Source organism: Syngnathus floridae, chromosome 4 (assembly GCF_059516105.1).
Source record: "Syngnathus floridae isolate MCC-2025c chromosome 4, RoL_Sflo_1.0, whole genome shotgun sequence".
NCBI classification, from domain to species: domain Eukaryota; kingdom Metazoa; phylum Chordata; class Actinopteri; order Syngnathiformes; family Syngnathidae; genus Syngnathus; species Syngnathus floridae.
The window spans coordinates 10,583,960-10,609,250 of record NC_142416.1 but is presented as its reverse complement, the minus strand read 5'-3'; the positions used below and the strand labels follow the sequence as shown (position 1 = coordinate 10,609,250).

Genomic DNA, 25,291 nt, shown 5'->3' with positions numbered 1-25,291 from the left:
TTTACATTTTAAAATCATTACATGAATGAATATTACTGTTATGCAGTTAAGAACCTCTTGCATGTTATTTCATATTCTAAAGCATATTTGAATAATTTAGTTTCTGCTAATTTTGCAATAACGTCAGAAACAATTTCATAAAGTGAAAATGTATCTTTTTTATTGGTACCATACATTAATTAGCAAGGGCAGAAACTAACCAAATTAAAATAAAAAATAAAAAATGATACCAAACAATGATTCTACTGGGTTTGAGGAAGGTACAATTCACCATTCAAAATAAATTTTAAATGGATTGAAAGTGTAAAACAAAACAGAAATGTACAAAGATTTAGAAGATTCCACTTATGGTCATGATGATTACCAGAAGGGCCAAATCAAGAACAGCAGGACTTCTTTCAGGCTTTTTATGACTCATGAATTTATAGACTAAACTATGCAGAGTGAACATAATGTTAAGCTGGTTTTAGAACATGTTTGAAGATGGCACAAATTAAAACATTGTTGGAAGGTATAAGTTTCTTAACAACCTTTATAGCCAGTGACTGGAGTGAAAGTCAGACAAACATTTCAGCACATTCACTTGACATTGGGTTGAATCAGGTTACGCACTACATAAAACCTCTGACAGTGGAGGGGGAAAAGAACTAGCAAATTATGTAGACCTGGAACAGTGGATTTCTGAATGTCCTGAATAAATAAAGAAAAGCAAAAGACACAAAACACCTTCCGATGGTGCTGTTGTACCCTCAGGGATTTTTGTCAATTAATTTACACTACCCTTAAAAAAAGAGGGAGGAAAGAGTGGGGTGTTTTTTTTTTCCTCATTTCTCCTATTTTGTTTCTTTACATTAGATCAAGATGGCTTTAGGTATATCTAAGTAAGAATACATCTTATTACAGTCAGACAGAACTTTGCTACTACCTTAAATATACAAGCACAAATACACAAAAGTTCAAATTTCCAAAAGCAACAGAAAGACAAAATAAAACATCCACACTAAATATTTTTTCTTTTATAAACACAAAAGATAAAAACAATATATTTTAGAGGAGGAATAAAAGTCCTGTGGTGCTCCTTGGTCTGTAGCTTTTCAGTATTGGTAAAAAATAAAAATAAACAATTGAACTGAAGATGTTTAATAGAAATTAAAAAAAAAAAAAAACATTCTAGGGAAATATATACTGTATAAAAACTCTTAAAATGTGTAAGTGTGTGTGTTGCTTACATCGGAGTCTACTCAGAGATGGCTCACAACAAGAAACAAACTCCTTCCATCGTTCGCGTGTGTGTGAGCGCGGGTATGTGTGTGTATGGTTAAGTGTGTGTTTAGTGTGAATTGTTGTGTCCCACACTCGGTGTCACAATTTCAACAATTTTGCAAGACGTCTCTAAATTCTGGTCTGCTCGATTTAGCAAAGACACTAATGTGTTTAGGCTTCTTTTCTCTCCTCAAACGTTTGTCGCTCACTCGCGCAGACGTGCACACACACGCGCTCACACAGATACTCTGTTGACAAAGGTTTCTAGTGCCTTGATGCATCAGAGCAGTCCAGAATTGAGTGGTTTCAAGGCTGGTGGACAAGCTGTCCCCGAGCAACTTGCCACCTCAGCCATGCCACACTGCTGTAGCGTTCTTCTTGGGTTTAGTGTGGGTTAGCTCTCTCCTGGATTCAATCACCGCGCCTCCATCACAACTAGCATGTCGCTGTCCAAAGTGGAAATTACCAAAAGCAGACAGGACATTTTGAGTAGGAAACGAAGAAAAGGACCAGAAGAGGGGAAGGGACCACGGTGCCTTTAAGTTGGGAAGTTAAGAGTCATGGCAGAAAGTCGAAGTGAGCGCCGCCAGGCACCGCGTGTCGGAAGAGTCAGAGCTCAAAACGCCTGTCGGGGGGCTGCTAGGAAACCTGTTGCTCTTGAGACTTTTGGCTTTGGGAAGGCTCAGAGGAGGGCGCGAGGGAATTGTGTTGTGGAGGAGGAGCCCAAAGTCTATTGCGATGCCTGTGAGGTGGGGTTGTCGCTCTTGCTCTCCTGGCTGGAGGGCGCCTTGTTGTTCCAGGGCGAGTTGGATCCCAGAGCCGGGGAGTTGTTGAAGCTGTCCTCGTCATCAATGCCGTTGGCTGCATCAAACTGGGTGTTCTCCAGCCGCGTGATCAAACGCTCGTCCTCGTCGCCAAACTCCCCTCCCATCAGTGTGGGCTCTCCCACCACCATCACATCCTGGACAGACAAAATAAAATGGTAAATGGGATGTGAGGGGCATTTGGAGTGTGTTAAACTTCCACTTATGTTACTATATTGTTAAGCACTACCTGGCATCTCAGCAGTTGTTTGATGCCAGGCGCACACTCACTGATGCGGCTAAACTTAAATGGCCTCCCGTAAAGAGAGGGCTGGGTTGTCATGCACATCAATAACACTTGCATGAGGGAAAAATTGCTTGGTTGCGCTGAAGTCATCATGGACAATTTTTACTCAACTTAGTAAGAAACAAGTAATCTAAAAAAAAAATTGACCAACAAATTTTGTTGAAGGAAGGTTGACAGATTTTTTTTGCTTCTAATAAGGAAACCTTTCAAGAATATTTGGCACACTTTCTATTTCTAAGACTAGCCACGGTCTTAAAGAGGCTAGATTGACTGCATAAGCTAGTTTGAAAATTCTAGCCAAGTCAACAATAAATTTGTCAAGTACCAGTAGCATAGACAGATGATTTCACTGATATACTTACTGGAACCTGGCTAGACAGAGGGAAGCCACTGCCCGGACTCTTCTTCTTGTTATTGTTGCTATTAGTTCCTCCTCCTCCGCTGATGGTGCTGCCACCCGACATCTTACGCTTCCGCCGTTTGTTTGGGGCCTGTCTTGATGGCTCGGCTAAACAGCAAGCAGGGACAGTTGCGTATAAAGAAAAGTTGGTGTGTTGCTGTGTGTATGTGTTATTCGCATACCTGGAGGTGCCACCATTCTCTGCCATTTCTGGAAGAGGCAGGTCTTGAGGCAGTCTCTGGGGCTGAGGCTGTACGTCTTGTGTCTGGACATCAGCTCCTGCATGGGCTCCAGTATCACACACAGCTGGAGCACAAAACAGACAGGTAGAAAGAAGGCTGACGTTAAAAAAGTGCCTCCTGTTTGCAAAGTCATTGTGGTTGAGCTCCAGACATCTAATTCACTGAGCCATGCAGTGTACATTGATAAGAAGGCGTAACTTGCAGACCCAGTCCGACTTGAACGCGTATGTTTAGAAACTAAAATACATACTGCTCAGCATTTTGTAAAGTCTCTACACACAACACCCAAAAGATGTTCGAGGAGTATGGTCAAATTTAAATTTTGATTGAAGCAAAAAAATAAGTTGCAGCAAGTGAAGGGTATGATGTTTTGTTTGACTTACTCGGAGGTAGTTTAGAGTCGAGTTTGACAGGCCACATCTTGTAATATTTTTGGACAGCTGGTCCAGCATCTGTGGGTCCTGGGCCTGAGTTGGTTATGAACAGGACACAGAGTAAATAACAGGCATATTCACAGACAATAAGAATGTGTTAAAGAGTCAGGATTGGCCTCCACTTACATGCATGGCAAGTATACTGCGAGGGATGAGTTCACGGTGTTGTCGGATGCTAAAGTGCCACGTTTTTATCCTCATCATGTCGTCAAACATGAACTCCAAGTATAAGCGGCCCTCCACGCACACCTACAGAAGGAAAGTTAGTGTAGGATTAGAAAGTGTACAGTATATCTATGCGGAGTTCGTTCAAACGGCTTGCTGCATCTCACCCAGCATTATTACACATTTAATTTGAATACAGACATCGAAAACAGTTTATTTGTATTTGGGATTTGATGGGGGAAAAAAAAGTTTTCTAAATAAGATTTTTCTACCTCGAGTTTGGCACCTGTGAGTTATGTCAAGCACTTTGCAATAAAGATATTCTGGACAGATGTTTCCCAACCTTGAATGTTCACTCACCTGTGTGAACATTGGTTTTCCATTTTGGGAGACCATGGTGCACTGATCACAGTCAAGTGAAACAAAGTTGTTGTGAAACGACTCCTTGGGGTGTTTCAGGACATAGTAGAGCTCAGTCGCGCCACCTTCAAATATACTCCGAAAGTACCTTGGAATCAACGTCCGACCAATTGCTTGATGGGATGAGACAGTAAAAAGTATGAGATTAGACTAAATATCCAATATGTCAGCAGAATTATCTGCCCGTACGGCATTTGTCCTTACTGTAACGCTTTGGCCCATCTTCAAGACAGAAAGTAATGGTCAACATGGCATCATCTTCAAAAAACTCTGTAGTAAATGCATCCCACCATAGGTTGTCGCACTCCTACAATTTGGAGAATGGACAATTATTCCATTCGCCACACACGGTTCCAATGTTGTGCTCGGAGAATTCACGAGAGAGTGTAACAAACCTCTGTCCAGTTCTGTAGCCGTTTGTTTAACTCAAATATTCTGTAGTCTGTCTGGTTGCCATATGGCGTGTGCCTCCTACACCATAAAAAGACAGCAGGTGAAAACAAAAGAAGTAGCGCAGTTGGCTTGTGATAATAAAACAGAAGGGACATTCTGAGCTGCGGCACCATTGGAGCTGTTTAACAACCTTATTTAGCCTGGTCAGACTATATTGCTTAATTGAATGCGAGAGGAGACCGCATTATCTGTATAGCCGTTTAATGTTGTCTTACCCTATGCCTGGCTCCAGGTATGTGGGAGGATACATTGGGGTTGGACTGTAGAAGCGAGAAAGAGAGATCTTTTTAATCACAGATAATGCAAACAAGCCAAATCACAACAACTAGGATTGTTGAGTGTAAATGTAACACACAAAGCCATTTTCTTACTAGCAGGCAATAAACACTTCCCTTAGTAGCTCAGAGCTATCATCTATTATTCTTTGCACAATTTATTTGATATCATTGAGCATAGATGGGGCAACGTGACAAGGAACCGCACTAGTAGCCAGCCGAAACTGTTGCTAGCCAGCCTCTTCTGCATAACAGAAAATATTTGTTATGTCTTGATTAGCCTTTTGGAGAATGTCGTCATTTTGCATGAATATGGATGGAGCGGATGAAACCGAGCGTAATCCACACAACAGGAAGTCCCTGCAGCTATATATTTTACATCCAGACAAAAGCTTAAAATATTCACAGTTTTTGCACGACACTTTCCTTGATGGAAATAAGATGCATTGACTATTTATGATAACTAGTTCCCAAGATATTGTTGGCAAAGGTTACGAACGACGAGCTTTGTGGCACTATCTTAAAAAGGCAAACATAACTTTATGTACAATTTACTGTCTAGGACCATAGCTGCACTCAATAGCTTTCAGCCAAAACCATCCAGTAGTTCCTGAGAAATAGCATTATCTGTGAACTCACATAAATTCAAGGCAAATAAGGCTTATATTTTAAAATGTTCTACATTTTTAATACAGTTTAAGTTCAAGTTTGATTCGTTTGGTTTTATTGTTTTCCTTAAGTAAAAAATACAGACCATACCTTTCAAAATAAAATTTGTCAATTTCTGTTTGCCTTAGGCAAAAATAACACTTGGCCATTTTCCACCCACACTAAAAGCTCAATTTCTTGGGAACCCTTTGTTGCAATTTCTTGTTGTGTTGTACTCAGGTTGAAGCGGCAGCATTTTGACAGATTTTCATTTTTAGAAATCTTCAAGTTGCTAATAGAGGCATCTTACAAAGTGAAACAGGCAACAAATTAGGAATTATTTTTAAAAACACAAAAAATGAAGCCATAGTGACTGCGATGATGATTTCTCAAGACCATTCCAACTTTGTCCCAGAGGCACAACTTGCACTCAGCTGAAACCGAATAACCACCTACGTGAAATATTTCTCCCAGAGAAGCGACAACAGGTCTTCTGCAGGATTTTTCTCATTCTCAAACCGTTCACTTCGACAGCATAAAATTCTTCTCCAGCTCTGGCTCTTACCGATAAACTACACAAATAAAGCTTTAATACGGGAACGCAAGATTCTTATCGCATTAAGTTTCATATGGACTTGTATGCTTTTATCTGACTTTTACCAATCAGATGCCAGACCTTAAATGCAGACTGCCATCAAATAGGTAAACAGTATCCAGGGGCATATTATAAGGTATATTAAGTGTTATACCTTGAAAATACAATCCGCTCAGTAAGGTCAATTTCTTTTTTTGTCTACTTAAGACATTTGAGTTCCAGATATAGAGATTAACAATAGATAAAAGTTCAGAAATCCAGCTTATACTTCATGCTACTCAACATTAGATGTGTTGACTCAGCTCAAAGCACCTCGTTTGAAGCCACCCCTTTCTTTTACCACGAGCAAAAGTATTGGAAAAGACATTGAGTTAAAATGCAAGCTCTATTGTGTAAAGGTCTGGAGGTTAATTTGGTAAATTTACTGTATGGTTCCCCTTTAGAATTGGTCTCCCATCTAAGTAAAACCAGTCGTGACCCTGCTAAGCTTCTGAGATCAGATGAGATCAAGCATCCGACATACCCAAAATAGATTCAGTCACAAAACTCACCCCACGTCTCTGTCCAACATGGTACCGGGATGGAAGGGGGGGAAAGTGCTACCGTTGGGGGGCTCCTTGGGGGAGTACAGCTTGAACGACTTGGAGGAACAGCCTGTAAGGAAAAGCAGAAGGAGAATTTTTATTGTATTCTTTTCTTTTTTTTTTAAATCACCTTTGATTTTTTTGAAGGACAGAAGATACTGCATTGAAAGTGAAATCTGTCATGGGGCACCTAAATTAAACAGTTCTCAAAGAGGCAAAATCTGTGTATAAATGCCGCCCAATCAAGCGCATTGAGTTTGTTTTTGGTTTTGATTCAAACAATGCGAGTGCATTGGCACATGTACTAATGAATTAATTTGAAAATAGCTTAAACGGCCCAGTTTAAACTGCTGTTACAGCTGCTGAAAACAAAAACAATCCAGTTACAATCAATGCCAATCAATGCCATGAGAATGATGTGGACAAGATCGACAACGTTCCCGCAAGTATGAAGGAAATAGTAATTTTATATGAACAATGGAGTGTCACCATATGTAAAGACAGCAAAACTGAATTCAAGTACGCTGATAGTATGACAAATGTACACAGCTCAAGCTAATAAACAGACAGCTAGGACATCCTCCAATCAAAACCCATCCACAACTCGGCAAAAGGCAATAACCGCTTCGTTAACACGGTTTATCGTTAAGTACCTGAGACTATAGACTGATGTGGGGAATAAAGGCTTTCAAAACATGATAAAAACATTAGACACGCCATACCGGCAACAAGAGCGTGTCAAAGTTGTACAAGTTACTAAGTTAAGGATTACGTCAAAGAAAAAAAATGAGTAAGTGACAATTATAGTGTACTATCTCGCTCTTGGGTGGGAGCTGAAGAGCTGTGTTTTACAAACCAGGAGGTAATGAATGAGTTACACAGGCAAAAACATAGGCCAGGAGTCACCAACTGTATTTGTCAGAGGGCCAGAATTTTACTGGAAACCATCATATAAAAATTAAATGAAAATCAAATTGCGGCATAACGAGTCTTAGCCCAAGAAGAAACAGAAACACCACTTGAAATACAGAGTTGATGACGCCACCAAAACTAATACATCAACAAATGTAAGCGCCTTAAGAGCATCATACTTGGTAGCTAACCATATTGCTGAGGCTAAAATGTCATTCAATATTGGCGAGAAAAAAAAAATAAAACTGCCAATCTTCATGTAATTTAACGGAAAATGCTGTATTGGGATACAGAGGGTCTTTTAAGTTATCTGTCAGCGATAATTTGTGTCACAAAAAGTACTGGTGGTATGGTATTTCAGTACTTGCACTGATATTAACGTGAATAAAAGCGGTATTGAAATTCCTACTAAACACCAAGTCTCTTGCCATCCCTTCCAGGCCTCGCGCGTCTCTTACTCTAATTGGCCAGCTCCTCAAAAGCTATCCAGAGTAGCAGTCAGCAGGTCACGACCCCAGCCGTTACTATGGTGACACCCCGCCTCTTAACGTCTTGTCTCAACATAATAAACATATGCCTGTGTCTTTATGTGACAGGTTTTTCAAGCACATGTAAATGGGATTGGTGATTGTGTAAAAACATAAAAAAATAGAAATTATTTTCATATCTTAGATGTTTAATTGCTGTGATACAATACAAACTCAACTCTCTCAGACTAATGTGATGGATCTAAAAAAAAAAAACGCATACAATTGCCAGCACCATGTTATCGCTTCAATATGCAAATATATATTCCATATGCTGGTTTTGGCTTTATTAACACCAAATTGTTGTTCTGTTAGGAACTAAATCAAATTTCTCAACTTCAACCAGAAAACTATCACTTTGTTGTCAACAAAGTGTGCAAGCAAGAAGTACTGTGCAATGGGCTGGGTGCAACAACAAGAGGGAGGAGAAAAACAACACAAATGGAGTTGATAAATAAATAAATAATCGATGTTATGTGTCCATTAGTTGGTGAGAGCTCCATTAGCTTCTCTCATCCCCTGTTAGTGGTTAATGACAGGCGGTCCCAATCACATCAGCAGGATTCCACTTCCTCCATTGGGAATTTGTTCATTCCTGTCCAACAAGCAAACGCTGCACTGTCCAAACACACACATTGATGATATGCGGGGCTGGCGTAGCTCAAACAAACACCACGTTGTATGACACCGATGACGAAAAAGATCAGCAATTCTCACTGCACAAAAACTCTACAAAATAGTTATTCACTTCAAAACAATAACAATTCAGCAGATTTGGACCACTTAGCTTACACTGAAACAAATCGTGAACTTTTTCCAAAACAAAACCTGCTGCAAAACAGGACGGTTTGATTAAAGTTGTCCGTCAAATTTGTAAAGGCATCGCAGACACGTTTATTGTTTCCAAACCCGTCCTCATACATTTTTACGAAGGACTGAGAGGTTACAAAGGCAATTAGAAAAGCACCAAGCGCACACTGCTAAGTAAGCTAGGTGAAACGTTAGCTTGGCACGTTTCGAAGCAAAAGACAATTCAGCCGTCAAAGCAAATAAACAAAATAGAAGCAGACAAACTGTAAACATACACAACAAATACTCTCACTGGTCTCCATCGCCAGTGTGTGAAATTAAACCACGACGAGGACTTCGTGGCCAGGCTAACGTTAGCAAGTCCAGATGGCAGCTGGTACCAACAACTAGCTCCTGTGCTAACGACTTAGCATTAAATCCCCTTTTAAACCAGAAACCACCAAAATAAATCAAAGAAACCCTAGCCGCGTCGACCAGCCATAACTAATCATGGAGCCGGGGTGTTAACCGAAAAAAGATGCGAAGCGTGTAGCCGGGATAAGCGAGCGTTTACCTGCGCTGAAGTCCAATGAGAAAACGAATGTTTACAGATCGGTAGTAGAGTCCGTGCGTACGCTCCGATAGGCCCGCTGAATGGACGGCGAGGCGCAACGTAGCCACACAACACGTCCCAATGAACGCGATCGATGCAGTACTCCGTGAACTGTGAGGCCGGGGAAGCGATTCGGCCCAAATAGCGGGAGTGTGACCGCTATGTTTTGTCCCGCATGAGGCCTTGTCAGAGGACTGAAGCCTGTTGTGGGTTTACATACGGACCCCGATGAGCCCTTTGTTCACGGGAGGACATGAACAATAGCTCTAGGCCCTCCTCCTCCTCTTCTTCCTCCTCCTCCTCCTCTCTCTCCGCAGTACATTTGCTCTTCTCTCCCCTGACCGCCACCGCCAGTCACCCCCCTCAGCCCCACACCCCCTCCACTCCAATGCTCATAAAGATTGTCTGCTAAGCATTTTTCTCATCTTCCTCCTGCTCTTCCTCCTCCATCCCATGCCTCAGTTCTAAGTGACACAGATGCGAATTGGCCTAATGCAGCCGAGTGGAAGTACGTGTGGAAATGAAGATCATCTTGTCTGTAAAGTCATGTTCATGTCCACCTAATTAATGCACATCATCAGTTTGCTGCAAACAACCGAGCTGCATCAGTGAGAGAAAGAAAGAAAGAAAGAAAGAAAGAAAGAAAGAAAGAAAGAAAGAAAGAAAGAAAGAAAGAAAGAAAGAAAGAAAGAAAGAAAGAAAGAAAGAAAGAAAGAAAGAAAGAAAGAAAGAACAATTCTATGTATAACTTAGTTTGCAAATATTTCATCTAGGTAACATGGTTGTCCTGTGGAACATTTGTCTGAAATTTTAGTGAACTTTGAGGCTTAGCAACTATAAAAAGTCTTCACACCCCTTTTGAAATTTTCTTTCCCCCACAAGTGTTTGGGAGATTTTGTTATACGTAGTCTGATGAAACAAAAGCTGAGCATTTTGGCTACGATTCCAAAAGACATGAACACCATACCTACAATAAAGCATAGTGGAGTTATTGAGACTCGTTGTGCTGTAAGAGTCATACATTATTGTATGATTCTCACAAAGGGTGTTTTAAGGGTCAGCAGTCTTCTTCTCTTTCTCTCTTTTTCTCTCTTTCTCTCTGTCGCTCATCTCTCTTTCTTTCTCGCGCTCCCTCTCTTTTGCTCCCTGTCTCTCTCTTTCTTTCTCTCTCTCTCTCTCTCTCTCTCTCTCTCTCTCTCTCTCTCTCTCTCTCTCTCTCTCTCTCTCTCTCTCTCTCTCTCTCTCACACACACACACACACACACACACACGCACACACACACACACACACACACACACACACACACACACAACGCATTAAGTCTAAAGGAGAATCCCATAGCCTCTAAATCTGCTTAAATCGCCTCAAAATATAATCAGATATTCAGATCACAGCCAGAAAGGACTCACCCATATGGATTAAGTTGGAAATAAAAAAGAACAAGTATTATTAAGTCCACGTCTGTCATATGTGAAATGTGAACCATGAACCATCATCGCAAACATGGTTCTGATTTTTTTTTTTTCAGGCGCACCAAGTGAAAACACATTCATGCATCTATTTTCTACACTGTTAGTCAGGTTCACGTGTGAGCTGGAGCCGAGCTGACTAAGCGAGAACCAGGATAGAGTATATTCAGCCTGAACTGGTCAATTGCCAATTGCAAACATATGTTATGCAGACAAACAAGCATTCATCTCGAAGGAGAATTTACTTAACCTATGAAGCACGACTGAGGAATGTGGGAGGAAGCAACAGTACCTGGCAGAAACCTGCTCAAGCATAGCGAGAACGCAGGGAAGGCCAGATTTTAAGCGCCAACCTCAGAATTGTTAGACAAATGTGCTAACCGCTTTGTCAACTTTGTATGTGCACGCGTTACACGAGGCAGAAAGCAACAACACTATGGTAGCGTAATTTCCATCTATTCTAGTCTGGAAGTAAGACAACTATTAGGAAGCTGTATTAAGTCAGGCGACTCCAGTGCTTAAGGTTTCACATAGAAAATAAAACAGTCTTTCTTTAGTGACTTCATTAAAGTGCGTTTCATAACATGGAACATTACCGTGACCTGAACCAACTTTCCCACCCTTCCATTTGACATGTGGTGCATATTCCAATTTACTTTATAAAAGAGGCGGGGTATATACCCAACTATCTCGGTAATATAAATATTTTACTATTTCAATTTAACTAATGAGGTGAATTGAGTTTTCCATGAAAATCTTATTTATTGAGGAAAAAATATATAATTGGCCTTTTATTATAACCTGATACCCTCTAGTAATACTGAGTGAACACATAATTAAATAATTTTAGGGTCTAATATGTAAATATAGTTGGTCTGAAAATCCATGACATCGGCATGGTATTCAAATGACATTATTCAACAAAATAATGTATGTCTTTTCCCAATTGGCTGTTACCGATTTGCTTTTAATTTGCAGAATGATGATTCCAGGTCAAATATGCACCTTTGTCGACAGAGTGTGAGACATTAAGGAGATAAACTCCCTCGAAGGCACGCCACTCAACCAATGACAAAAAATACCTTAGTTGACTTTATGTGCACATATATTTTATCAAACCTAGCAAGGTTATATATGACATGATTACATTGGTAGCTCAGGAGGTTTCTTGTCAGTCTTATTGGCAGCCTCCATTTATTGTATATGCATGTATGTGCATGTGTGACCTATATGGATTTGTGTGTTTTACTCTGTGACCACAGTAGCCATGGTAACCCAAGCAAGTTTTCACAACCGGAGAGTGGCTAAGAATCCTCTATGGGCACACAGGGGTTAATCCTCTGGACGTGCGTGTGCGTGTGTGTGTGTGTGTGTGTTGTAAGATTTGCCATTGAAATGCTACATGACTAGGTTAATCCACAGAGCGAGTGTATGTGTGGGGTGATGGAGAGGCAGTGGGGGTGGGAGGTGTATCAGGATAAGGCTTTAAGGGCTTACACACACCGTCTCTTTCGCTGTGAGGCACAGGCCAGGCCTTATCTTAAAGCAGCACCCTAACCAGTGAAACACACACACACACACACACGCACATGAATGTTAAGCTGCCGAACCTTCTCTGCACAGGCTAGCCTCACAGTAAAGGCAGAAATCCAAGTAATATGTAAAAAAAGAATATATCACCTAATCATAGAGGAAAATAGATTTTTAAAAAGTTGTACTGTATTTGTTTTTCTTTGACAGATTTCTTTTTAGAGAGACACAGTTTCAGCAATCCATCATAATTTGCGTTAACAAGAATAGGCAACAAAAGATGAGCATGATCAGCGTGTGACGCAGTCCACTCACGCAAAACATGTCTGCTCCGTTTAGATCTACTCGACTCTTCTAATTAAAACACAAAATAATCCAATTTAACCCCAAAATACATTGCCATGTTGAATCCCATAAGTGTCTACATGTCTGTGTAAAACATTTATTTATAAAAAGTTGTTGTTTAAAAATAGATTTGCTTCTTGCATACAGTATATATCTGGTCACAACTATACCTGCGCAATCCAATTATGGAGACATAAAAATAGATAAGCAACAACCTTTTGATGCAAACCACAATTGAACGTCATTTCCAAAAAGCACATTACTCAATAAGAGATGTGGTTGTCTTTTTCCCCAGTAACGAGCCTACTTAAAAGGGCTAAAGCACAACATATTTTAATGTATGTATATATTTTTGAGTGATTAAAAGCGGCACACTGTGATTAAACGCCTTGATGTGATCTGAGTGAAGTTGACCTTTCTCTTTAAGCCAATTTAATCAAAGCACGAGTGGTGGAAAAAAGCAGATGAGTAAAAAAATGGATCTGAGAGGAGCCACAGCAAAAGCAGTTCCTGAGTCATGTCCTGCTGAATCAGCTGTGCAAGAGGCCACAAGGAAAAGGTCATCTTACCTCCCTCAGTTTCTAGCTGTGACATGGCCATTTTGTCACCCATAAAGTCACGTTGATTGCGATACACTGCTCAAACTCCTCCACTCTTTGTCGTGTGTTCATACCTCTCCCTCTGTGATATCTCCAGTGTCCAGACTGTCAGCTCAGAGGCATTGCAGGGTGAGGAGGGGGCACTTCCACTCACGAGTCAACAGGAAACTGAATGTCTGCCTCAGTTCTGATAACAACCATCCCATTTGCCCTCCCTCGACAACACACTCTTCCGCACTCATCTAGTCAGCTGACTAATCCAAAATGACTATTAAGTTCATGTTTTCCGCATTAAATATAAATTTTCCTTTCTACGTATATTATGTGCAACACTACCTTGATTTAGTCTAGTGGGGTACAGTAATTTATTGTCTCAACTGCCCTGAGACCACCTTTCGCCTGAACTACAGTATGTGGGACAGGTTCAAGCCTCCCACATCCACAAGCAGGAAATGGATGAATGGATGATGTTTTATTCGGCAGCACAGTGATCTAATCTTTAGGACGCCTGCACAACAGTTTTGAGTGTTTGAGTCTCGGCACCTGCATAGGCTTTGCATGTGCTTTCATGGGCTAGCTCTTCTGTAAGTACTCTAGATTCTTCCAGTATTGCAAAAACATGCGCGTTAGATAACTGTCTCCATGCCGACACCCCCCCCCCAGAGCTCCACTGGCGGAGGTCAAGGGGGGGCATGGAGGCAGTATCCCCCCACCCCCTCGCCAAAATTTTCGTTTAGTCCCCAGGTGCCAAGTCAGACAATAGACTTTTCAGTATTTTCAAATATTCCAGGGAGTTGTGTGTGTGCGCGCGTGTGTGTGTGTGTGTATGGGCGTGTGTGTGTGTGCGCGCGCGCGTGCGTACGTGTGTGTGTGTGTGTGAAAAAAAAACAGTAAGCATTTTCCAAAGGTAAAATAAATAAATAAATAAACAACTGCCTTTTTAAAATAATAATAAAAAGAAACCACCACCGAGAGAATTATTTTACTGCTTCTTTTATCACAAACAAAATATTTAGGTTTCATTACCTGACAGCTGAAACATGTCAGGTAATGAAACCTAATTATTTTGTTTGTGATAAAAGAACCAGTAAAATAATTGACAATTGAAAACAAGATGAACATAGTACAACTACCACTGAGAGAATGTAAGTCTCACCAAGATTAATAAAAGCAGTCATGTGCCCTGTAATTGACTGGGGACCAATAGGCTCCAGCTACCCATGTCCATTTAAATAGGACAAGCAGTATAGAAAATGGATTGATAAGTGGGAAATCCGAAGACATTGTGGCTGTGACACAAGTTTGTCTGTCGGAACTTTGGTAGCAGCACCCTCGTGTGGCCGCATTGTGTAAATGTCATTGCATGCCTACAGTGAACTTATGGCGGTGATACATTATGACAATTTCCTCATAATTATGTCCACTAATGTTTGCAGAAGTGTCGAACTGTTATTAATGAGAGCTGCAGTAATGTTTTGAATATCTCATTTACATAAGAATGGAAATATTAGTCTCTCATTATGCTGAAGACAGTGTCAATCAAAACCAAACAAACTAAGCAGAATATTTAAGCTCTTGTATTGGATATCATAATACCGTAATAACCATAATGTTGTGGTGGGTGAGTGTACGCCACAACTGTATTTTAATTACAATAAAAGAAAAACCAATCATTGTCAGCGTTCTTCCCTCACAACAGCAGGTGGCTTAGCTTTCGTCTGTGCGCGCGTGCGTGCGTGCGTGTGCGTGCACGCGCGTGTGACTGGAGTCAGCTGACAGCTGTGTGAGGGGATGTGACAGTGGCCTGATGCTGCGTTCTCTGTTCTCTGGGAGCCATTTTGTCTGTCTCTGATCTCCGAGTCAGGTCTGCCCCCCCCCAGCCCCCCTCCAGCCAATCACGTCAGCGCTCAGCCTTGCAGAAAACATAGAAACAGTCTGATTTCTCCCAGTCTCAAGCTCCTTCCCTCCCCACTCCTCAAGCACTCCCGCAGCCTTCATCTCCCATTTGCTCCTCATCCCTCTTCCTTCTCCCTCCTCTGTCACCCTCTCCTGTTTTCTCTTATCTCAGCCCTCCCTCTAACTCTTCCTTTCGCAAATCACATCATTCGACTCTCGCTTTCTTTTTCCCTTCATAATCCCCCCCTCCCTCCTCTTCAGGCTCTCTTGTTGTGCAACCCGTTTCCAAACAGCTAAGCCTTTGTGCCTTTCTGTCTCTTGCCATTTCAGCCAGGCTGCAGTCTTTACTCATTTTCCTCCAATCAGGGACACCATGTGACTCCCTGCATGAGAGGGCACACTCCCTCCCACCCCTTCTCTCTCCCTCTGTCTGTCTCTCACTCTCCTTCACCTCTCCCCTCATCTTGCCAACAAGCCAAGCAACATACGCTAGCAATCAGAGGCATCAAAAAAGGAGTATGAAGTCAGTGTAGATGAACAAGGTGAGGTGGGGACAAATAAAATTGAGAAATAAATGGGTGAGACCACTACACCGTTCAGTCAGGGGTAATTACCGGAGCATCTGAGAACTCAGAAACAATAACACGGCCTTCTCTTTCTCTGGTCACAGCTTGGACGACATCCACACACGTTCTTCTCCAGTGTTGATGTCATCCACATGCTGGGGCACATGCTGTGTGTACATCCACATGCACGCACACACTCAAGCACAAACGCTGAGCCCACACAAGGAGGAGGGGAGGACCCTTTGCTGTTGAACATGCCACTGGAATGTAAACAAGTTGGAAGGGAAGACAGAAGGGGAACCTACTATTGGGTGACTGTCGTTTGATCGTCTCAGTCATAGCATCTGGTTAGGTGAAATGAAACAACTAAGGGTCCTTGATCAACTGTGATTAGAATTCTGAGTCAATTAAACAAATGGCATTGTGGCATGTAACTGGTTCAGGGTCTACAATGTATTTTGCTAAATCTCAGGTGGGATACGCTGCAAAAAAAATAGAACAAAGCTTCCTGTTGTGAAAATTGTCTTTCCCACATTTCAAAGAAATAAGAGTTTAATTGTCCTTTTTATTATCCGCCAACTCAAAGATATAAGTTTAAAAAATCATCAAATTGCTTTGATGCTTGCTTTGTTGTGCTGGCTAACATTGTTGCCACAAATAGCAATTATTTATAATAATAATATTTACAATCATTTGTTTTAGCCTCCGTAACAGCTCAGCTTCAGGAAACTGATGAGCCATGATTGGTTGTGAGCTGACAAGTGTGATGTCAATTTCAGTCGCCAGCAAGTGTCACAATGGCCGCCCCCTGAGATGAATAAAAACAGGTGGAATTTGCCCGTTTCAACAGCACTGCGTTTCAACTAGTTGGGCTGCACAGAACATATTCTAAAAAAAAATTGGGGGTTGACTTCCCCTTTAATGTGGCTAATAAGTTGAGTGAATGAAAATAATATCCATAAAACATCATATGTGGTGAAAAGAAATGATTTAAAACACCAGAGCAAACACTATCCGAGCAAAGTGGGAGGTTCACTACAGGGCAGTCATATGTCTTTTTGGAAATTTCCATGAGCATGTTGATTAAGTATGCAATCTGACCGCAAGATAGCTAAGGACTCATTCTAAACAAGAGCTCCAGCCTGGGCTGTGCAAGCGTGTTTAACGGCTGAAGTGGCAGCGCTATTTGCCCAGTGTAGCATAGGGCCCGGAGATTGGAAACACACGTGCGGGTTTAATCACACAGAGGCTTAATCACACAGCCAGACTTCACATTTCTGCATCTACTGTATCCGTCTCACAAAGCTCGGCTATTTGGGATGATGAAGCATTGTGTCTGAACTCGGCTGCCCCTTAAAGCGGCTTCCTTCAGCAGTTAAATAGTTTCCAAACCACAATACATGAGAGTATTTAGTGTTTCGATCCTTCTCATGATTAAAGTCAGTGGCTGCCACTGCAGTCACTGTGGTAGGTCGACAGGGGAGAAGAGAGGCCATGTCAGGGTGGTACTACACTCGTCCAAAAACACACTGACTTCCTTCCGCTCCCTCGCGGCTGAATACTGCATGACAGTACAAGTAATATGTAGTAATACATTTGCAACTATGGGATTATATTTCATGTCTACACGTGCTATGAGGAGTGGGACATAAATCCCGCTAACGCTTAATAATATATTGCCTGGGGCACACCAGCACAGGGTTTATTTCGAGACCTTGATTCCTCTTTTTCTTTCCTACCACGTGTGATTAGAGTCAATAAAAATGAGCGGAGTTATCTGTTTGCTGTCAGACTCTCCCAACCCAAATACAACCATATGTAGCCTGCAGGGAGTTCCTCATCCTTCAAAGACAGAGGACAAATCACACATTTTCCAATATAGTGCTTTAATATGATGGATAGTCCTTCCACTGAGTTGCTGTCTGTGACTGAACTCCCAGAAACCAACCAGATGTTACTTAATGGGGGGGCATATTAAAATAGGTGACAAGCAATCATTGGAAACATTTACTTCTCACATTTTTTTAGGTTAAAACAAAGGGGACAGGAAACCTAAATGTGTGGTTAGACAGCACACAAATGCAATTATTTGAGTGTCGAAACATTGCTGCACAGTCAGGTATGCATGTAGTGACCTCATTCATGACCCCAGGAAGAAAGGGAAGGAATTCTGGGTAGTAAGGGATGGACCCCCGCATAACAAAGCCATTCAGCAAAGGGTGAGTCTGAGGATTGTTGTAAACTTTTGAACCAAATTAGATTATGAATGATTACATGAGTCAAGCTAAAGAACACAAGTGCACATGATTGTTTTTTCACTACAAAAATTCACTGAAGGCTCCTCTCCTACAATTATTCATACCATCTCAATACAATTACGACATTTTACAGTTGCTTCCAGCTCCAACCACCACCCCAAAAAATCTGGGCAAATCTGGGCAAAGCTGGTTTTGACTGACGGGCTGCTGACGGCCACACAAATGAACTGATCAGATGGATGAGATTCATCAACGTGATCTTTTTATACTCAAACTAACAGAAATGGAGCAGTCTTTATTTCACCAAGCAGAGCCAATCTTGCCATCTGTGACCTTTGACCTCTCACAACATATTCATCTTTCTCATTGCATTCTCTCAAATCTTTGTTGACAAGACTTCTATGCCAACCTCGGATGAACTCACTCAGAAACGGTTGTCCGAAACAACAACAGACCGAAGCACAATGAAGGAACACAAGTGGCCCCATAGCAACAACCTCTTGTCACAAACATCTGTTCATGATCAGTCTTTAACTCTAACAACATCCTGCAAAAAAGTTACGTTAAAGTTAAAAGTAAAAAAGAAACAGATACTAAGTCTTCTATTCTGTCCCCCCCCCCCTCTCTTAGGCCAGCTCAGAAAGCAACATCCCATGAGCCTTTGCAAAGTGAGCCCAGGGCCCCAGGGCGCCCATCTCCCTGTTTCTCTGTGCCTCAGTCACGCCACAGCAGGAACAGCACTCACTAACTCCAAACGCATCAACAAACGATATAGAAAAGTCAGCGGCTGGCAATGGCAGCGGCGGCCGCCGCAGATGCCGTCAACGGCGAGCATCGCCACGGTGGCTACTTACCGGGACACGCGCAGCCGCCCACCGACATCTTCTCACATGTCTGGTGGAAATCCGTTGAGAATGATGGTGTTGGCTCTGTTATCCCTGCTCTCTTCCTCTCCTCTTTCCTGTCTCTCACCAGTCACTGCTGCTGCTCACATGAGCGTCTGTTTTCCCCACGGTTCACACACACACGCACATGGACACACGCACACATACACACACACAGACACAAGCACACAAACACACACAGCCGGGGAGCAGGGAGGGACGGATGGAGAGTGGGGAGGGAGGACGGGAGAGTGACAAAAAGCAACAGAGAGACAGACGAGAAGAAGAAGAGGTTAAAAAGAGAGCTTGCACACACCACACGCAGACACACTCACACATGCACACACAGACACAAAGGATCAGATTCTCTCAGTAGTAAGAGAGCACTGTGGATGTGTGTGTGAGTCTGTGAATGTTATATAGAGTGAGCAGAATTCAGTCCTGCCTCTGCTCTGCCCTCATCAGCCCTGCAAATTACAGCTCAGGTGGGAGGAGAGAAGGAGAGAAAGGGAGGGAATGAGGCCGAGTGCGAGAGTGTGGATGTGTGTTTATGGTGTGTGTGCGTGTAGGTGTGTGTATATAGTGCACACGTGTGCATGTTTGTGTGGCTGTGTCAAAGTGACCTGAAAGATTTGAGCGAATGCAACCATGTGATGTGAGTCCTTTCGCCCTTTAAATATGTCGAGTATCACACACACACATACACACGTATGTTGTTCACATGATCCTCAGGGAATCTAGTGACGTCCAAGTATGCACGTGTGTGAGTGTTTGTGTATGTGCGCCGCAGCCGTCTGAGTGGCTTGTTACCATCGAGCAAAGGTCTGCTACACGGCAGGGAGGGTAGGGGGAGGCGGAAAGGGGGAGGAGCACAGAGGTGGGGGCGATTGACGTGCCTCAGCTCTTTCCTTTCTCTCTTTCGCTCTCTCCCTCTCTGTCATCTCCCTTTCTCGCTCCGTTAGTCTTTCTGTCTGCAGTATGTCACACAGTGTTGCTCTCTCACTTCACTCATCTTTTTTCTCCTCCTCTGTCATTTATCTCCCTCACTCACCGCCTGCCTCTCTTTTCCCTGATTGCTGTTCTGTTCTCCTTTTCCCTCCCACTGTTTATAGTCGGTCTCTATGGCATTTGTGTCTACCAGATCTAGACTTGCAGCTTTGTTATCCAGCTGTGTCACAAGTTCGGAATTGTTGAACCAGTTAAGTACAGGACACAAAGAGAGTGCTGGACAATTTCTTCTGCTCATGTAGATCTTTAAATAAAAGAAAGTCACATGAAGGAATCAAACAAAATGAGTTCTTACAATTGCATTCGGGAAGTGATTGACAATGTGTGACCTTAAAGAGTCAACTGCTAAATTTTTACATAATTATTTTATGCACCATCACTTGACTAAACATGGCATTCTGATTAATATTGTGTTCATACAATATGAATTAAACAGTAAAATTCAGTTGCTTTTCTCATGGGGCAGCCATTTTGCCACTTGCTGTTGACTGAAAATGACATCACAGTTGCTCGGGGCGCAGGGACCTGTTTTCATCATACCTCAGCATGCGAGCATCACATGACCAAACTCAGAAAACTGGTGATTGGTTGTTACTTTAACCCTGAATAACTGTGATGTATTATTCTGTCGACAGCGTAGCAAAATAACCGCCTCCTGAAATCGATAAAACTTAATATTAATCAAAATACCGTGTTTAAACTAGTGGGGCCACATTGAAAATATTATTGTAAAGCATCTTTTTTTTTTACTTAACTTTCTCTTAAAAACCCCACTTGTTCATTAGAATGAGTTTGATGTTGTTGTTGCAGGGGGTTTTCGCTGCGTATACCCGAAAATGTTTCCATGCCTTCTCCCTTTCCCAAATAAGGAAGCAGCTTTTGATCTCATAAAGTGCAGTGCACAAACTACAATAAGAAAACTCACGATTGTTAAATGAATAAGTCATTGACCGCCCCAACTTATTATTATGAAGGCCGAATTGTCGATACACCTTTTTATTTGATTACATTCGATTGCACATGTGTACCTAATGATATGACCTGTTTGCTCATACTCCACACACCAGAGAAAGGAGGTCACATATCTCAGCAGTGTTATCATCATTGTCCACTGTTTGCTTCCAAAATGCTATCGCAGAGTTGTGTCGAAACAGGTTCTCGCTTTACATGCAAAGAAGAACATAAGTCTGTGAAAATCACCACCCCCATTCTATTTCTTTTTCTCTTTTTTTAAAAGACACTTGCGCTTTGTCTCCCTTGCTCTTGTCCTCACCCTCGTCTCATTAGGCAGTATCTCATTTTGAGGAGGGGAGTGCTAAGCCAATCAGAGAGGGGAAGCAAGAGCAAGGGAAGGAGGGAGATGGTGAGAGGAGAGCGATGGAGAGGTTGCAGAAGGGAGAGGGCAAAGATGGAGTGAGCGAGAGATGGAGGCAATGCAAGGGTGAGGGAGGGAGAATAAATAGCTCTTGCGCACTCGTCCCCCATTACCCCGGGAGGGCACTGTCGCCATGGCAATGTGGCAGAAAAAGGATAGCACCAGCATGATCAGCTTCTCAAAGACCACGTACACACGCATTTACCAGTTAAAATTGTCATCTGCCCACATAAACTGTTCCTTAAGACGCTTTTGACAAGTTCCTAGAATCTCTCTCTGTGCATAACAGAGAGCATATCATCAAACCACCACATTGTAAAATATAATGATGACAGTCCAAGGCTTAGTAATAAAGACAAATAACAGTCTGTATGTGTCACAGAAAGTGAAATGACAGAGTAAGCACAAAGAAAGAGGGGAAAGAAAGGACTAGAAGTGAGTAAAATGACAAAGGAGAGCAGAGAAAAAATGAGAAGTATCACAGCTGCCAAACCAATGTTTGTCTTATCCAAATTTTATTTGGACAAATGTTCACCTTCCGCAGTTTCACAAGTGATTGTTATGTGTTATTCTGTGCTCGGATATATATGGTGAAATATTTATCACATATTTATATTTTTCTGCAAGAAAAAAAATATAATGCACGACTGGTGGTAGATATTCTGGTGATGTCATCAACTCTGAATATTGGATGGATTAACACTACTAAGTTTGTTAGTTGCGTTGAAGTATTGTGGCAAAAAAAAAAAGTCTACACATCTGATCAATTGCCAGGTTTTTGTGATTATGTTGGAACATTTTTTTATTGTGCACCCGCAACACCAATACTGTTTTCTCATTTCAATTACATTAAGATATGTCAGTGTGTAAGTGAAAGTGCGCACTTTTAAATTCCCACTTCCGTCTTTTCTGTTGTTCTCTCAATAGGATCTCCTCCAGTCTTTTCACCATCTCTGTCTGCATCATTTCTTGCTTGTTTTTTCTCTATTAACCAAGCCCCCTTTCTTCTGTGTTTCTCCGAGGCCTTCAATTGTTTTCAATAATTGCTCAATACCATGTGGGGGGCCATTCTTCTTCTCGGCTGTGAAAGAAAAGGGACTTAAGGCAAAGACGGCTCCTATGAGGACAGTAGAAGGATAACTCCTCAACCAAGTCATACATATGTGTCCTGCTTTCCCTGCAGAGAAGGTGTCAAGTTAAAGATCAGAGTGCTTTTGCAGGGCACTGAAGTGCACACACATATATTTCATGAAGTCATCGAGGGGGGAGGGGGTCATATAAAAGAGAACATACGGAGGGGGTGTGTTACACAAGCGGCAACTTGACTCCCAAGACCTCACAGGTTCTTCAAACAAGCTCAGAGGGAGCCATTGGAGGTCAAGAGTGAGGAGTTGAGAAACATGATGGGAAATAAATAGGCCTTTCCTCATTTTGCTTGTCCCCAAAGCACTAACGCCTTGGGAAAGTGTCCATTTGTGAGTGAGAGTGTATTTTACTGCCAAACAAAAAACACGGGTCCCAGTGGGCAAAATACAAAATGTGACTGGGTGTTGATGTTGTTTGGTGTTGAATGCTGCAGTAAGGTGACCCACTTCCACTGAATTGCCCCTCCTCAACACAAGTCTCCACATACTCCCAAACATACTGCACCCGCAGGAGACTGACGGAGGCTTTGGCCCCATTTCAGACAGTAATGCCTTTTGAGAAGTGCGGTGTATGTGTACGTGTGGGCGTATGAGTGAGAGCTTGGGGAATAACAGTAGCAGAGGAATTTAGGGGGTTTAATTGACAAATAATAATAAACAAAAGAAAAATATTCCAGGTTGAAGAACAACAAAGAAATCCTCTTCAAATAACTTGAGATTTAAGCATTCGTTTCAACATTGAGGAAAACTAAAAACAATGCGTTTGGATCGGCATAACATTTTAATTGCTGCTTGTTGGTCCATTCGAACAAGATTGTGGAAGTTGGATATGTAGTTTTTGTGTACAGTAGTTCCAAACAAACAGTAAGGAAATCCTGAATGATAACGGAATGACAAAAATACAACAAACGACACATAAGAAGACAATAGAGCAAGCGTGTTATACAAGCAGGTTCATGTGACCATATTTCATTTCCTATTAATTTTGCACAGCCATTGACTCTGTAAACCGGCATGACATTCAGACGAAAGGTCAACCCCTTGCTGGTATGCAAGAGATAACAGGCCAGACGCACGCATCGTCCGCTATGAAAAACGGAGTGATAATACAAGATAACGGCACAAGTACAAAGAAGCCAATGAACCTCGCTTCGTTATACATTGCATGTGTTATGTATCCACTATCTGATTGGTATTTTCTGTGGCTAGGTAAGAAGGACAAACACCACATGAGAAAACTCTCAACTTTTGAAAGCTCATAAAAGAAAGCGGTTCCGCAAGGATGGAAATACTACCATCTAGCGGAGAAACGAAGAACTAACTCATATTAGAAATACTGTACTGAATTTTGGTGTCGAGCTTAAACTCTAGCTTTCATTGTTAAAGGTTGTTTTTGTTGTTGTCATTGTCATAAGGGAATTGATCGTTTTTATTTTTGTTTTCGACTTTCATGACCAAAAATCCTTTGCTTTTAACGTCTTTAACTTTGATTTATAAATGCTTTTAGATGCGTACTTTTAATTATGTGAAACACATTGAGGTAGCATGTGCAAAAACTATGCGAGACAAAGTTATTTTGCTTTGCCTTGCCTTGGAGAACGCACCCATCAAACCCAAGACAACTGCAGGAGTTTCCACGTGGAAAAGTGAGACTGCTGAGCGGTGCACAAAGCTCACAGAAACTTTTTTTTTTTTAAATAAAATTGTGATTGCAGTAATTGCCTCAAAATGTTGTGCAACAAAATATGAGTACAATTATTTTTGTTGCGGCCTATTTCATTCATAACTTTAGAGTTGGTATGCATAGGCGTCACGCGGTCGCCATCTTCTGGTCACTATAAGAAATACCGACAGCGATAACTTCCGGTAATCAAAAACAAATATGGGGACCATTCTTCGCTTTGTGTCTTGTGGTATATTATATTTTCGCTTTGGAAATAAAAAAAATAATAGTTCGAGACTTTTCTTACTCTTTCCACATTAGAAACTAACTAAATGTTTTGTTGTTTTAGTAAAAAACAAAAATTAGGTCATGTTTCTATATTTGATATCTTCTTCCATAGGTAATAATGATTTACCAAAAGAGACACGGTCCGAAACTACTCTTTACTTTCAGGGTTATCAGGTTCGAAAGAAAACAACATGTTGGCGCTGGCTAAGGCTTTCTGACACATTTCTACCAATGTGATCCCATTGTTCGGCAGTTTGTTTTTTTTAACGGTAGAACCTTGTGTTTTTTTCGGCTGGCCACTGGAACAAGACACATTTGCCACAAGAATAGAAAGTAGAAAAGCTGCATCATCATAAATGCGCCTTGGTTCACGTTCCCATGGGGACGCTCTTGCAAGAGCTCATTCAAGTGAAATCTTAAACGCGTTTGATTTGACCTCTTTCAATTTACATTATTTTTTGCACCATATCTTCATTGAAAAACATTTAATTTCGCTTTTGAAAATCTAAAGTTTTCAAATAGCGGATATCTGATTTCAAATGTAGGGAATTAAAAAGACTTTTTGAACAAATGCCAGAAAGTCTACAAGTGAACGCTAGATGTCGCTTCAGAACCAAAATCGTATGCAATGAGAAGCTAGTATTTGATGACTTTAATGTACCTAACCAAAATGCAACTGTACCAGCTACTAACGAACGTTATCAGAAACGGGCTAACGTTGCGATACAATGATATTCCACCCCAAATATGCCACTGCGGGTATAAAACAGATCACCGATCTAGAATCCGATTTCAGGCCTTTAACAAACATACCGTGAGTGCCGAACTGGTCCC

General features: G+C 41.6%; 1 protein-coding gene across 5 annotated transcripts; it reads right to left on the bottom strand.

Moving 5' to 3' along the window:
- Positions 1 to 133: 133 nt before the first annotated feature.
- On the bottom strand, positions 134 to 25,288 carry ldb1b (LIM-domain binding 1b). Of its 5 annotated transcripts, XM_088374270.1 has the most exons (12): positions 25,271 to 25,288; positions 18,949 to 19,094; positions 6,557 to 6,659; positions 4,703 to 4,747; positions 4,430 to 4,505; positions 4,239 to 4,341; positions 3,975 to 4,147; positions 3,576 to 3,698; positions 3,399 to 3,482; positions 2,956 to 3,079; positions 2,736 to 2,881; positions 134 to 2,224 (listed from the first exon to the last, which is right to left on the bottom strand). In XM_088374270.1, exons 2-12 carry the CDS (start codon positions 18,974 to 18,976, stop codon positions 1,994 to 1,996), a joined length of 1,236 nt encoding a protein of 411 aa, XP_088230396.1. In that variant the 5' UTR covers positions 18,977 to 19,094; positions 25,271 to 25,288; the 3' UTR covers positions 134 to 1,993. The 5 variants fall into 5 exon arrangements, with proteins under 5 accessions (XP_088230396.1, XP_088230395.1, XP_088230398.1 ...); XM_088374269.1 differs by lacking the exon at positions 25,271 to 25,288 and having other exon boundaries at positions 18,949 to 19,395; XM_088374272.1 differs by lacking the exons at positions 18,949 to 19,094; positions 25,271 to 25,288 and adding an exon at positions 13,449 to 13,575.
- Positions 25,289 to 25,291: the final 3 nt, after the last annotated feature.

Coding starts and splice junctions, on each gene's coding strand:
- ldb1b (XM_088374267.1), bottom strand. CDS start 13,387: ATGGGTGACAAAATGGCCATGTCACAGCTAGAAACTGAGGGAG. Junction 4,748..6,556: donor ATGTTGGACAGAGACGTGGG/GTGAGTTTTGTG, acceptor TCGCTTCTACAG/TCCAACCCCAATGTATCCTC. Junction 2,225..2,735: donor CTCTGTCTAGCCAGGTTCCA/GTAAGTATATCA, acceptor TTGTCTGTCCAG/GATGTGATGGTGGTGGGAGA.